The 13,594-nt window shown below is 40.8% G+C and overlaps 1 protein-coding gene across 1 annotated transcript in view; it reads left to right on the forward strand.

Moving 5' to 3' along the window:
- Positions 1–13,594, forward strand: part of PKD1L1 (polycystin 1 like 1, transient receptor potential channel interacting) — an 808,959-nt gene that overhangs the window by 221,321 nt on the left and 574,044 nt on the right. Inside the window, exon 18 of the mRNA XM_073676922.1 lies at positions 3,111–3,350. Coding sequence (XP_073533023.1) covers positions 3,111–3,350 — 240 coding nt within the window. The remainder of the gene's footprint in view (positions 1–3,110; positions 3,351–13,594) is intronic.

Genomic DNA, 13,594 nt, shown 5'->3' on the forward strand with positions numbered 1-13,594 from the left:
ATGATCACTAGAAGGGGCCGAGGATGGGGTTACTTTATTACTTCTATGCATATAAAATCCTTTGTATGCTAGAGCCTATGTTTTTCATGCAGCGATTAGCTTTGCTCAGTAATACCCCTCATATGTTCTCTGCATGGGTAATTTTAATCAAATTATGCATCGGGCACTTAACAGGTTTTATTCACTGTTGGTCTCGCTGGATGATACTCCCAATTTAGTCAGTTCCTTATGGGTGTGGGCTGGATTGAACTCTGGAGACATCTCTATTTAAACTTAGAGTGATCATTTCTTAATTCCCAGGTAGGCACTCCCTATTTAGTATAGACAATATATTTGATTGCCAAATGTGCCTGTGTTTATCTCCTCTATTTCGCCTGGTCCCTGTGTGAACTCTGATCTTAACCCTGTCGACTATCTGCTACTGCATGATCTTTGCAGTATATAGCAAGTAGATATGATGTACAGATATCCCATCAATGAATTAGGAGTAAATGAGTAAATAGTAAATTGTAGGAATATTAAAACATAAACTTTAGAAGGTCACTTAAAATAAGCATTCTGGTCAAAGACCCAAACCGACACAATTGACAACAAAAATCAACATTAACAAACAATGTAACAGCAAACACACCAATGTTAATGTTTAATGAGCGCAATAAACATGTATAAGCACCCTGTTATGCTGCACCCCAACATAATGTGCGCAGTTGGTATATCCTTTGGGTCCATGCAAAAATAAACAGGAATGGTTAATACCTAGAGGTTCATATGAAAATGCAAAGTCAAAAAGGAAATATCTCACCGGAAATGTGTGAAGGCATCCATAGTTGTTAATAACGGGTCCCTCATGTACGGGGGTATGATGTCCATCAGCCCGCAATAACCCAAGGTCCAAAACATTCTTTGACGCTTTTCATAACAAGCGATTCATTAGGGGAGTGTGGAATACTGTCTGGTCCTTGGGAACATAATTCTGCACAAAGTCAACCTCTCTACAGTTGGCCCCAATATCTCTGCTCCTTTTTATAAGAACTATAGCGCTCATGCTTAAGTATATAACTATCTAGCGCCAAAAAACTCATTAGATGTCCAGGTGCATGGTAGTGTGATGATATGTAGTGCACCCGATTGTCCAGAAAAACAGAGAAGCCAATAGGCTATTGATAAGCTTTACTTGTTGCATACAAACACAGGTAAATCCAGACAAACGATGATTCAGCAGAGATTCAATTCCAATGCTGCAAGCACAGTTATTTTCCAGTATAGTAATGCAGATACATAAATGGTGCTGTGATTCCTGAGCACTAGCTTCTGCTTATATGCACAGTCTATCACACAGCTGCCTGCAGCTGAGGCTGTGGTCTCTTATCTCTAGGAGCTTTGAGTTTCCCTACCTGCTCCTACAGCTTTCACAAGCAAAGACAACACACTAAATGTCTCCTCTCAGGCTGCGTGCCCACTATGCGTTTTTCAAGCGTTTTTGCGGCGGAATTTCCACAGCGAAAACGCTTAAAAAACGCTTGGTAATACGTGCCCCATGATCCCCAATGATAATCCGCATGTGCTGTGCACATGCTGTGGAAATTTCCGCTGCGGATTATCATTGCGGAAAAATACGCAGCATGTCTATTAATTTTGCGGACACGCAGCGTAATTGCCGCCATTGACTTGCATTGGACCGCGTGACATCCGCATCACTGCTGCTGCACATGCGGATGTCAGAGGCTCTCATCCAGACCTGGGTACCATGGTACCTGTAAAAAAAAATTTTTAAATAAAAAATAAAGATTATACTTACCTTCCGATGTCCTCCCGGTGTTTTCTCTGCTCCGTCTGGTCTGCTTTATGGATCGCGATGTTGTGAAGGACCTGCCATGACGTAATTGACTCATGTGACTTGACACATGACTGAATAACGTCACCGCAGGTCCTTCACAACACCCCGCGCCGCCCAAGACACCGGATGGAGCAGAGAAAACACTGGGAGGACATCGGAAGGTAAGTATAATCTTTATTTTTTACCATTCTTATTCTTTTTTTTTTAACTAACTTGGTCACACTACTATAAATTCATGCTGTTTGCATGGATTTATATAGTGTGAACAAGTTGTCAAGCACTTTTACAAGTGATGCTAAAATCGCTTGGAAAGCGCTTGTCAACCCGCATGTGGAAATGCATGCAAAAACGCTTGACAAACTCTTCTACCTGGCAGGAAAAACGCATGTAAAATCCGCATACGTTTTTCCTGCCAGGGAGAAGCGGAAAAAATATGCAGCATTTCTGCATCGTGGGCACATAGCCTGAGGGTGCTAAGCCCAGGATCCGGTCATGTGGGCTAACCATGTGACCTTATTGCTACATATGGAAAGCAGGGCTGAATTGTTACCTCTTTAGTCATCTCCTGATAGCAGAACATAATATGTACATCAGTTTATTCATATTTAAACCACTTGTATATACTGAATTCTATGGTAAATTATATGCAAAGGAAATGTAAACCTTGTGCACACATAATAAGATAGCTGCTAGCTCTGCTACATCTTAAAAGTACATACACAACACCTGTACCTGTAGAACGCAAATCGGAGAGTGACGAAAAGGGGCTGACGTGCAGCGCTTACAGAGATCAAGAGTAACAAAGACTCTGTCATGCAAAGAAGTGGAAGATTCTGCAAAGGCAGTGTCTATCACCAGATCTCAACCCCCATTGAGCAGGCATTTCACATGCTTAAGACAAAACTTAAGGCAGAAAAGACCAACAAACAAGCAACAACTGAAGTTAGCTGCAATATAGGCCTGGCAAAGCATCACAAAGTTGGAAACCCAGCATTTGGTGACGTCCATTGCTTCCTGATCCATATACTTTTGATCCCTGAAATGAGGAGGCTTAGTAGAAAAATGGTTGCAATTCCTAAACATTTCACAGGATATTTTTGTTCAACCTCTTTAATTAAACCTGAAATTCTACACTTCAATTGAATCTCATTTGCTTAGTTTTATACAAAAAATAGGGGCAAGCAAAGCCTGAATCATGAACATTTGGTCACTGTCCAAATATTTCAGGACCTAACTGCAGATAATATGTAATAGTTTTTTTTTCTTTAACCAGATATGATGTTACAGTCAATGCATCAAATCTACTGGCCTCTTTTACATCCGATACGCATACTATATTTGTCCAGAGAAAAGTGATTCCGAATCGTCTTGTTGCCAGTCCCTCTGTCCTGATTAACTCCAGTGTGAGTTTTAACTGCAGAATAAATTCTGGAACAAATGTTAGTTATTTTTGGAATTTTGGAGATGGCGTAGAGAGATTTGGAAATAATAATGATACACATGTGTATACAAGGTAAGCTTCAGCTTGGCTATTATCTATAAATGTTATTCTTCTGTTTCTTAAATGTGGATCAATGTTCTAATACTGTTTTTAGAATCACTGCCAAATTGTAGCCTAATGCATGTAGTGCTCCCTTAAAGGGGATGACTATATATACTGTATATTTTTTAATGAAATGTGTTGGATCGTGATTTTGTTGTGGAAGTTACTAATATTCAAGCATTGTAGGTTCTCTTCCTGCACTTGTTAGTGCAGCCTTACTCACAGACTGCACAGCTCTCAAATCCACAAAAATGGCTGCTGAAGGAGGAGAATATAATAATAATAATATTTTTTATTTATATAGCGCCAACATATTCCGCAGCACTTTACAATTAAGCGGGGACATGTACATACAATAAATTCAATACAAGGTGAGACAGTTTAAACAGTTACATTAGGAGTGAGGTCCCTGCTTGCAAGCTTACATTCTGCAAGGAAATGGGGGGACACATGTGGCCAGATCGGTACATCAGCCTTTCCGGGTGGTTTTAGACAAATTGTGGCTCTGGGACAAATTTAAAGCTGGGCCCCCAATCCTGAAATATTCCCCCACCAACACTATAACAGCCAAAGAATAGAAAACATTGGCAGAATTGCTGTTTTTTGGACATTGTACCTCACAAACAGAATAAAAAGCATGGCTTCAGTGCTGATGCTCAGGTGGTCCCTTCTGGTCATTATTTACTTTGCATCTGTTAGGGAGTACAATTGGGGGAGGAAGGTTGAACTTAATAGATCTAGGTCTTTATTCATCCTATGTTACTATGTTACATAAGAAACAACCACAAGATCATTGCAGTCAAGTGCCAAGACTATCTGATGCAACCAGAGCATTGGTGCTGGAGCCACTGCTGATTTATTATTTCTATGCTAATTTATTTTACATTCTCAGAAAATCCCTTTAGGATTTGTTCACACTCATTCGTTTTTACTTGCGTTTTTTTTCCATTCATTTGAATAGGGAATAAACACTGCAAAAATGTTTACAAAAACACTCAGCAGCTCAAAGACAACTAAGAAACCCAACTGTGGATGACATTTTAGAAATCTCATTTACTTTGCTGGCACTGTAAACTAGTTTTTTTCACAGAAAAAAGTTGCTAAAATGAAATATATGAACATAGCCTTAGAGTTCATTGTCATGGGACATATATGCAAGGTGGCAAAATATGCACCAATTTTTGCTGGGTAATTACTGCTGATTGAAGGAATATACTGCCTTCCAAATTATTATGCAGATTGGATAAAAATGTCATAAAGATGCACCGCATTTTTCGGACTATAAGACACACTTTTTTCCCCAAATTTGGGAGGAAAATGGGGGTGCGTCTTATAGTCCGAATGTAGCTTACCCGGGGAGGAGGTGGTGGAGCAGGGTCACAGCAGGCGGGGCCGCCACTGCAGGACTTCGGCACCATTTTCCTGAAGCCCACCACCGGGAAATCAATGAGCGCAGTGGAGACTCGGCTCCTGCCTCACACCGCCAACATTTTCCTGGACAACATTAACAGAAATAAACACTTGAAATAGATCACTCTGTTTGTAATGACTCTATATAATATGAGTTTCACTTTTTGTATGGAAGAACTGAAATAAATTAACTTTTTAATGATATTCTAATTTAGTGAGAAGCACTTGTCCAAAAAATACGGTATTTTTTTGTTTTTCTATTAAAGTCATGGATGATATTGTGTCTCAGAGATCTTTAGATTACTGAAATCTCAAACACCTATGATAATTAGTTTGCCACATTCACATATCACACATATAAAATGGGAGAATAAATATTGAACACGTCACCAATTTTGTAAGTAAATATATTTCTAAAGGAGCTATTGACATGAAATTCTCACCAAATGTTGCTAACAAACCATCCAATCCACACAGGTAAAGAAATTAACCTATAGATGTCCATAAATTTAGTTATGAGTAATAATAAGTAATGACACAGGGAAAAAAACATTGAACACATGAAGGAGAGATGCAAAAAGCCATGGAAAGTCATGACACCAGCTGATATCTGTCAGTAATTAGAAAGCAATCCTGCCACTTAGTGAGAAATAATATCAACTGGTTCAACTGATGGCATATAAAATGGTGTCTCATTACCAAGGTGCCATGCAAGAAACATCTCATGATGGGTAAAACCAGTGAGCTGTTTCAAGACCTTTGCAACCTTATTGTTGCAAAACATACCAATGGTTATAGAAGAATTTCTAAACTACTGAAGGATCCAGTGATCACTGTTGGGGCGATCATCCAGAAGTGAAAAAAATCATCATTTCACCATAAACCAGCCACGACCAGGTGCTCCCTGCTAGATTTCAGATAGAGGAGTGACAAAAATTATCAGAAGAGTTGTCTAAGAGCCAAGGACTACCTATGGAGAGCTACAAAAAGACCTGGAATCAGCAGGTACAATTGTTTCAAAGAAAACAAGAAGTAATGCACTCAACCTCCATGGGCTGTATGCACTCTCACCACACAAGACTCCATTGCTGATCAAAAAGCATGTTCAAGCATGTTTAAAGTTTGCTAAACAACATTTAGACAAGCCTGCTAAATACTGGGAGAATATAGTCTGGTCAGATGAGACCAAAATAATAAAACTCTTTGGATGCATTGATACACACAATGTTTGAATGTGAGAAGGCACTGCATATCGCCCCAAAAACACCATACCAACAGTGACATTTGCAGATGGGAACATCATAGCGTGGGGCTGTTTTCAGCATATGGCATTTGCAAACTTCATATAATTGAAGGAAGGATGAATGGACAAATGTACGGAAACTTTCTTTTTTTTTTTTTTTTAAATCAAATGGTTTTTTTTCATTTTTATAAAGATTTTCACAAAGGTAAAAAAAAACAAAAAAAACAACAACTAGACAAACATTGGAGAAACACAGTTCTCCACCCTCCAACCTTTAGAAGCATTAAACATGAGTTATTTATACATCTTGGCCTCTGGGACCACTAGTACTTTTTGTCAGTTTATCTTTTCCTCTGCAACAACTTCTGTTAGGAGGTGTCCCATTTTTGTCCCAGTCCTTAGTTCCTTTAGGGACCCCTCCCTTTCTCTATAGGTCTCCGTTCAGACTAGTCTAGGACGAAGGCGGGTCTGTTCACAAGGAACAGGTAGCCCGCTACAACGTAGGGGCTCAGCTTAGTCTTACTGTAGGGACAGCTCTCCCCTTCTTTCCTTAGCCTATGTTGCAGATCATAACAGTAAGTCCAGCCCAAACAAAAACTTTAAGGAAAGAATTCCGGGGATCAGTATGGTTTCTGTTCAAGATTTGGCTCAACGACTGCAGGGATTGTCTCTGGAGGTGTCCGAGCTCCGGCAACACGTGAGTAGCTGTTCTGGAGCGCATTTTGTCGAACCCAAGGTAGGACTGCCTGATATTTTTTTATGGTAAACAACAAGATTTTTTTTTCCTTTAAAAATGCTTGTTTATTATATCTTCATTTGAGACCAAGGTCCTCTGGGAATAAATCACAGCGCATTGGGTTTATCATGTCACTTTTGCACAAGGAACCACAGGGGTGGGCCTTTTCTCTCCAACCTAATGATCCGTGTTTTAGGTCAGTGGAGGATTTTTTTTCTGCTATGGGGCTATTGTATGACGATCCTGATCGAGTCTCATCTGCTGAGACAGAACTGAGGCGTTTGAATCAGGGGTCAGGTGATGTTGAAAATTATTGTACACACTTCAGAAGGTGGTCCTCAGAAGTGAAATGGAATGATTCGGCGTTAAAATGTTTTTTTCTTGCTGGTCTAAGTGAAAGGGTTAAGGATCTGCTTACTGCATTCTCTGCACCTGAGACCTTGCAGGAAGCCATGCAATTAGCTATACGTGTGGACAGGAGACTGCGTGCCAGGGATAATGATGAAAAAATTCCAGCAATGGCAGCTCCTAGTCCCCAGAGGGTCTGCTCGGACGGCAGAGAACCGATGGAGGTTGGGGCGATGTCACTCCGCTCTCAGGAAAGAGACCGCAGGTTTTCCAAGGGATTGTGTTTTTATTGTGGTAAACCTGACCATTTGATTAAGAACTGTGAGCTTCATTTAAGTAAAGAAAAAAAAAAGGTCAGTTACGGCCGTATTGCTTGTTTGAGCTCTAAGGGAGTATTTCTTTAAGGGAGTACCTCATTGCAGGAAGATTTGATTGAATTTCGGGTATTTGTGGATTGTGGTTCAACACTTAATGTGATTGATAAGGGGTTTTTGGAAAAACTTAAATTGGAATCCAAACCTTTGTCATCACCTATTTCTGTGATTGCAATTGATAACACTCCTTTGAAATGTATTACTCACAAGGTTGCGGCATTTCCCCTCACTATCAATAGTATTCACCAAGAAATTTTGGACTTGGTGGTATTAAATAATTTACCCTCTCCAGTCGTTTTAGGTTTGCCGTGGTTAAAACTGCACAATCCTTTACTGGACTGGTCTACTAATGAGATTAAGTCTTGGAGTCCTAAGTGCTATGATAAATGTTGTAATGGTCGCATTGCGGCTGTGGAAAAAGGGGAATTACCTGTACCTATTCAGGATTTTTGGAAGTTTTTTTCAGAGGAGGAGTCGCAAGTTTTACCTCCTCATAGGGACTATGATTGCACCATTGAGTTTGTTCCTGGAGCTACTCTTCCCAAGAGTCACTTATTTAATCTGACTATCCCTGAGAGAAAGGCCTTGGAGGAATACATACAGACGAGCTTGGCTGCTGATCACATTAGACCTTCTAAGTCGCCTGTGGCTGTTGGAATTTTCTTTGTCAAAAAAAAGGACGGGGGCTTACATCCATGTCTGGACATTCGTGAAATTAATAAGATTACCGTACGCAATTCCTTCCCATTGCCATTAATTCCTGACTTGTTTAACCAGTTAGTGGGGGCCAAGTGGTTCTCTAAAATTGATCTCCGGGAGGCATACAATTTGTTACGAATAAAGGAGGATGATGAATGGAAAACTGCTTTTAACACTCCGGTAGGTCATTTTGAGAATCTGGTGATGCCTTTTGGTCTTACTAATGAACCTGCGTTTTTTCAGAACCTTATTAATGACATCCTGAGACCTTTGAATGGTAAGAATGTGGTTGTGTATTTGGATGACATTCTGATTTATTCACCAGATCTGGAGTCCCATTGGCAGAGTGTACGTGAGGTGTGGCAGTTATTGAGTGATAATTCACTTTTTGCTAAGCTGGAGAAATGTGAGTTCGCTGTGCAGAGAATTAGTTTTTTGGGCTACATTATCTCCAGCGAGGGCTTTGAGATGGACCCGGTGAAGGTTCAGGCTGTGCAGGAATGGCCTAGGCCTATTGGTTTGAAATCGATACAGAGATTTTTGGGTTTCGCCAATTATTACAGGAAATTCATTAAGAATTTTTCTATAATTGTTAAGCCGCTGACCGATCTCACCAGGGAAGGTGCGAATATGGTCCAGTGGACTACTGAGGCCATTGAAGCTTTTGTGTATCTCAAGGAGAGGTTCAGTTCTGCCCAAATCCTTATGCTGCCTGATGAGACCAAGCCTTTTTTGGTCGAGGTTGATGCTTCTTCGGTGGGGGTCGGTGCAGTTTTGTCTCAGGAGAACAAGGATGGAGTACATCCCTGTGCCTTTTTTTCGAAAAAATTTTCAGAAACCGAACTTAATTACGATGTTGGTAATCGGGAATTGCTGGCTATTAAACTCGCGTTTGAACATTGGCGTCATTTCTTGGAAGGTGCTAAATTTCCTATTCAGGTTTTCACAGATCATAAGAATTTGATCTATCTGGATGCTGCCAAACGCTTGAATTCCCGTCAAGCTAGGTGGGCACTTTTTTTTTTCTCGGTTTAATTGTTCTGTTACTTATATCCCTGGTACTAAGAATGTTAAAGCCGATGCTTTATCTCGCAGCTTTTCTCCCATGGTTGGTACCGAGGAGGAGGAGAGCATTTTACAGGAAGGAGTTGTGGTAGCAGCATTGGACTTCGTTTTGGAAGATGGGATTCTGAAAGCCCAAGAGGATGCCCCATCTAACACTCCCCATGGGAGGTTGTTTGTGCCGAGAACCTTTAGGAGAAATTTATTTGTGGAGTATCATGAGTCTCGGTTGGCAGGTCATCCAGGAATTTCTGAGACTAAGTGACTTACAGTATCAGTCGCAGTTTTTGGTGGCCTGGGTGGCAGAAGGAAGTCATCAAGTGGGTGCGTCAATGTACGGTATGTGCTAGGTCAAAGGCTTCACATATCCCTGCTGCGGGGTTGCTTTGCCCTCTGGAGGTTCCTAGTACGCCTTGGACGCATCTGGCAATGGATTTTATTACTGACCTTCCTGTGTCCGAGGGTTTCACTGTCATCTGGGTGGTCGTGGACCGTTTTAGCAAGATGTGTCATTTGGTTCCATTCATTAAGCTACCCTGCGCTAAGACACTCGCTAAGGCGTTTGTTAAGGAAATTGTCAGACTCCATGGCGTTCCCACCGACATTGTTTCTGATAGGGGACCTCAGTTTGTGGCTCGCTTTTGGCGTTCTTTTTGTGACAGGTTGGGAGTCCATTTGTCATTTTCGTCTGGGTACCATCCTGAGTCTAATGGACAGACATAAAGAAAGAACCAGGATGTTGAACAGTTTTTGCGTTGTTTTGTGGCAGACAATCAAGAGCGGAGGTCTGAGTTTCTGCCACTCGCAGAATTTGCTCTTAACAACCATACATCCTCCTCTGCTGGGTGTTCTCCTTTTTTTTGTTGCACTGGGAGACATCCGTCTTTTGGTTCATTCTCCAAATTGGGGTCGGCGGTGCCGGAGGAGGAGAATTTTTCCGGTGATTTGGAGAGAGTTTGGACTAATGTACGTTGTAACCTTCAAGAGGCTAACAAAAAGTCCAAGAAGTATTTTAACAGGAAGCGTAAAGAAGTTTTGTTTACTGTGGGTGACATGGTTTGGTTGTCCTCGAAGAAGGATTTCCTCTAAAATATTGGGTCCGAAGTTTGTGGGGCCATTAAAGGTGCTTCAGGTGGTTAACCAGTCTGCTGTTAGGTTGGAGGTTCCCACCTCCTGGAAGATTAATCCTGTGTTTCATGTTTCCTTGTTGAAAAAGGCTGATGTATCTTATAGGGATGCCACTGTCACAGTTCCTCCGGTGGTGGAAGACGGCGAATATGAAATTTCTCGTATCCTGAATTCCAGAGGGCATAGAGGGAGATTGCAGTATCTCATCGCTTGGAAAGGTTTCAGTCCCGAGGATAACTCCTGGGTAAGGGCGGATGATGTCTCTGCCCCTAGACTTGTCAGAGCTTTCCACAGGAGATTTCTGGATAGGCCTGGGCCTGGAGGATCCGGAGGATCCTCATAAAAGAGGGGGTACTGTTAGAACCCTCCTGTTTGTTTTTGTTTCTTTCTTGTGTTTTGCGGTCACGTGACCATCTTCCTATATATTACAGCTCTGCCCTTCTGCCTTTGCTGGACTTCAGTGTTGTTTTGACTGTCTCTCTAGCCAAGTGCTTTTGTGCCTATCTATCTCTAGTTTGCTTGGTCCTCTGGGACCACTAGTACTTTTTGTCAGTTTATCTTTTGCTCTGCAACAACTTCTGTTAGGAGGTGTCCCATTTTTGTCCCAGTCCTTAGTTCCTTTAGGGACCCCTCCCTTTCTCTATAGGTCTCCGTTCAGACTAGCCTAGGACGAAGGTGGGTCTGTTCACAAGGAACAGGTAGCCCGCTACAACGTAGGGGCTCAGCTTAGTCTTACTGTAGGGACAGCTCTCCCCTTCTTTCCTTAGCCTATGTTGCAGATCATAAAATGGACATAGTTATAATAGTCAATTTAATTACATATAACTTGTGAAAGTACTAATAACATTTTTATTAATTTTCAAAGAAGTTTAATTTGAGGCATCATATAAACGTAACTCAAAGCAAACAGAGGCGAAATCTCCTCAGCTCCCTAGATGTCAAACCAGAGCCATCAAGCCATAGACCCCATATCTTGTCAAATTTAGAGATAGCATCTCTTTTTAGGTATATGCCTTTTTCCAAATTTACTAGCCAGTTAACTTTATCAATAAATTCTGATATCATAGACTCCTGATCTGCTATCCATTTTTGGGCTATCAATTTTCTTGCCATAGATAACATACGTGCCCCCACAATTTTGCCGTACTCATCAATAGTCAGATCTTCAACATATCCCAGTATACATACCAAAGGTGAAAGCTCTACATCAATTGAATAAACCCTGTTAATCATTGCTACAACACTCTTCCAAAAGGACACCAAGTTAGGACAGTTCCACATCATATGAAGCATATCTGCTATGTTAGTTTTACCATCTAGGACAGTGGGGACTTGAACAAAATCCTATGTTAAATAAGAATTGAGGCGTCCTGTATACATGGTGTATCACATATATATGGAACAGTCTATGGGATTCACTTAAAGACAGTTGTGGAACTCTTTCCAGTATATCTGACCAGTGATTTTCCTCTATGGGTCCCATTACACTCTCCCATTTCTCTTTTGATCGCATCAGCTGGTTTGTCAATATAATGTCTAAGAGAATGTTTTAAAGTAATGAGATCAGTCCACGAGAACTGTGTAGATTAGCTATTCTCTGTATTATTGAGTTTTGGGGTACCCCTCCTTCCAGAACAATGCCTTCCGCCTGATATGCGTGCCTAAATTGTAAGTATTTATAGAATTCAGAGGGAGGTAACCCATATTTGTTTTGCAACTGTCAGAATTTGTTACTCACATCACCTATCAGCACTTGATTAAGTCTGTTTAAACCCTTGGCGCTCCAGGAGCCAAATCCCACGCAGTTGATATAGATTTGGAAGCCATGGAGTGTTCCATAATGAAGTAAATTGCGAAACACCTTCTATACCTTGTCATTTTTTCACCGTCCCCCAAAGTTTGTGACATAACAGCATAGTCGGTATTTTGCCTCTAAGTGTCCCAAACTTATGTGCCTCCAATACCTCATAGAGTTTATCTTATTGGTAATAATGCTGTAGCAACATACGGTGAGCTCCCCCTCCCCCAGGGTCGTCCCATCCCTGAATATGTTGAAGCTGAGATGCCACATAATATACCCATGGGTTAGGAACCGCAAGCCCTGCCATTGTTTTGCTTCTTTGTAATGTTTCCAGTTTAATTCTAGGAGTCTGTTTGCCCCATATTAATTTTCTAAACTCCTGACTGACTTTAAAGAAAAACCTCCGGTTTATCCATATTGGGGAGTTGTGTAGAACATACAGCAATTGTAGCATCCAGATTATTTTGACCAGGTTAGCACGGCCGACAACCGAAAACGGTAACGTAGACCAGGCACCTAGTTTACCTCTAAATTGAATTAAGACTGGATCAAGATTCAACTTCTCATAATCATTTCATTTTGTAAATGTTTTTTCCCAGCAATATGCGCTCCTGAAGGATGATGATGGAACTTGATATTCGGATTCAAAGAATTTTTATTTCAAACTAAAATACAACCGGTTTCGACTTCTTTGAGTCTTCCTCAGGTATAACATCATGCATATAAACAGATCTATCTACACACATTTTATAGCAGATATCCTTGCTTGTCATTTTGGGTGGAGACTGAAAGATCTGTTTTTCAGACACAGATCTTTCAGTCTCCACCCAAAATGACAAGCAAGGATATCTGCTATAAAATGTGTGTAGATAGATCTGTTTATATGCATGATGTTATACCTGAGGAAGACTCAAAGAAGTCGAAACTGGTTGTATTTTAGTTTGAAATAAAAATTCTTTGAATCCGAATATCAAGTTCCATCATCATCCTTCAGGAGCGCATATTGCTGGGAAAAAACATTTACAAAGTGGTATTGCCTATGAAAGCTCTGTCCAGTGCTCTCATCAGCTCCCAGATTTCTGCAGCAAACTGAATGGAAAGAGGAATGGAGTGATCCACTGATTGGATTTACATGCTTTACCTCAAGATACCAAATAGGTGAGTGGATTTATACTGAGTATATACCCTTGGAATCTAACTACTACACTTAGAAGCTTGCGCTTCCTATTTTCTCTCCCTACAATCCCCTCTTGTTTCATAATCATTTCATTTTGCTGATATATTGATGATTAAATATTTAAACTCCGATACCACTTGTAAACCCGAGTTAATGCAGTGGGAAGCATTCTCATCTGTATTATCCAATGGAAGTATAACTGATTTGCTCCAGTTTATCTTCAGACCAGAGTACTT

This window comes from Phyllobates terribilis, unplaced genomic scaffold, assembly GCF_046119375.1.
Source record: "Phyllobates terribilis strain yellow unplaced genomic scaffold, ASM4611937v1 Scaffold_4__5_contigs__length_816908805, whole genome shotgun sequence".
Taxonomy (NCBI): Eukaryota; Metazoa; Chordata; class Amphibia; order Anura; family Dendrobatidae; genus Phyllobates; species Phyllobates terribilis.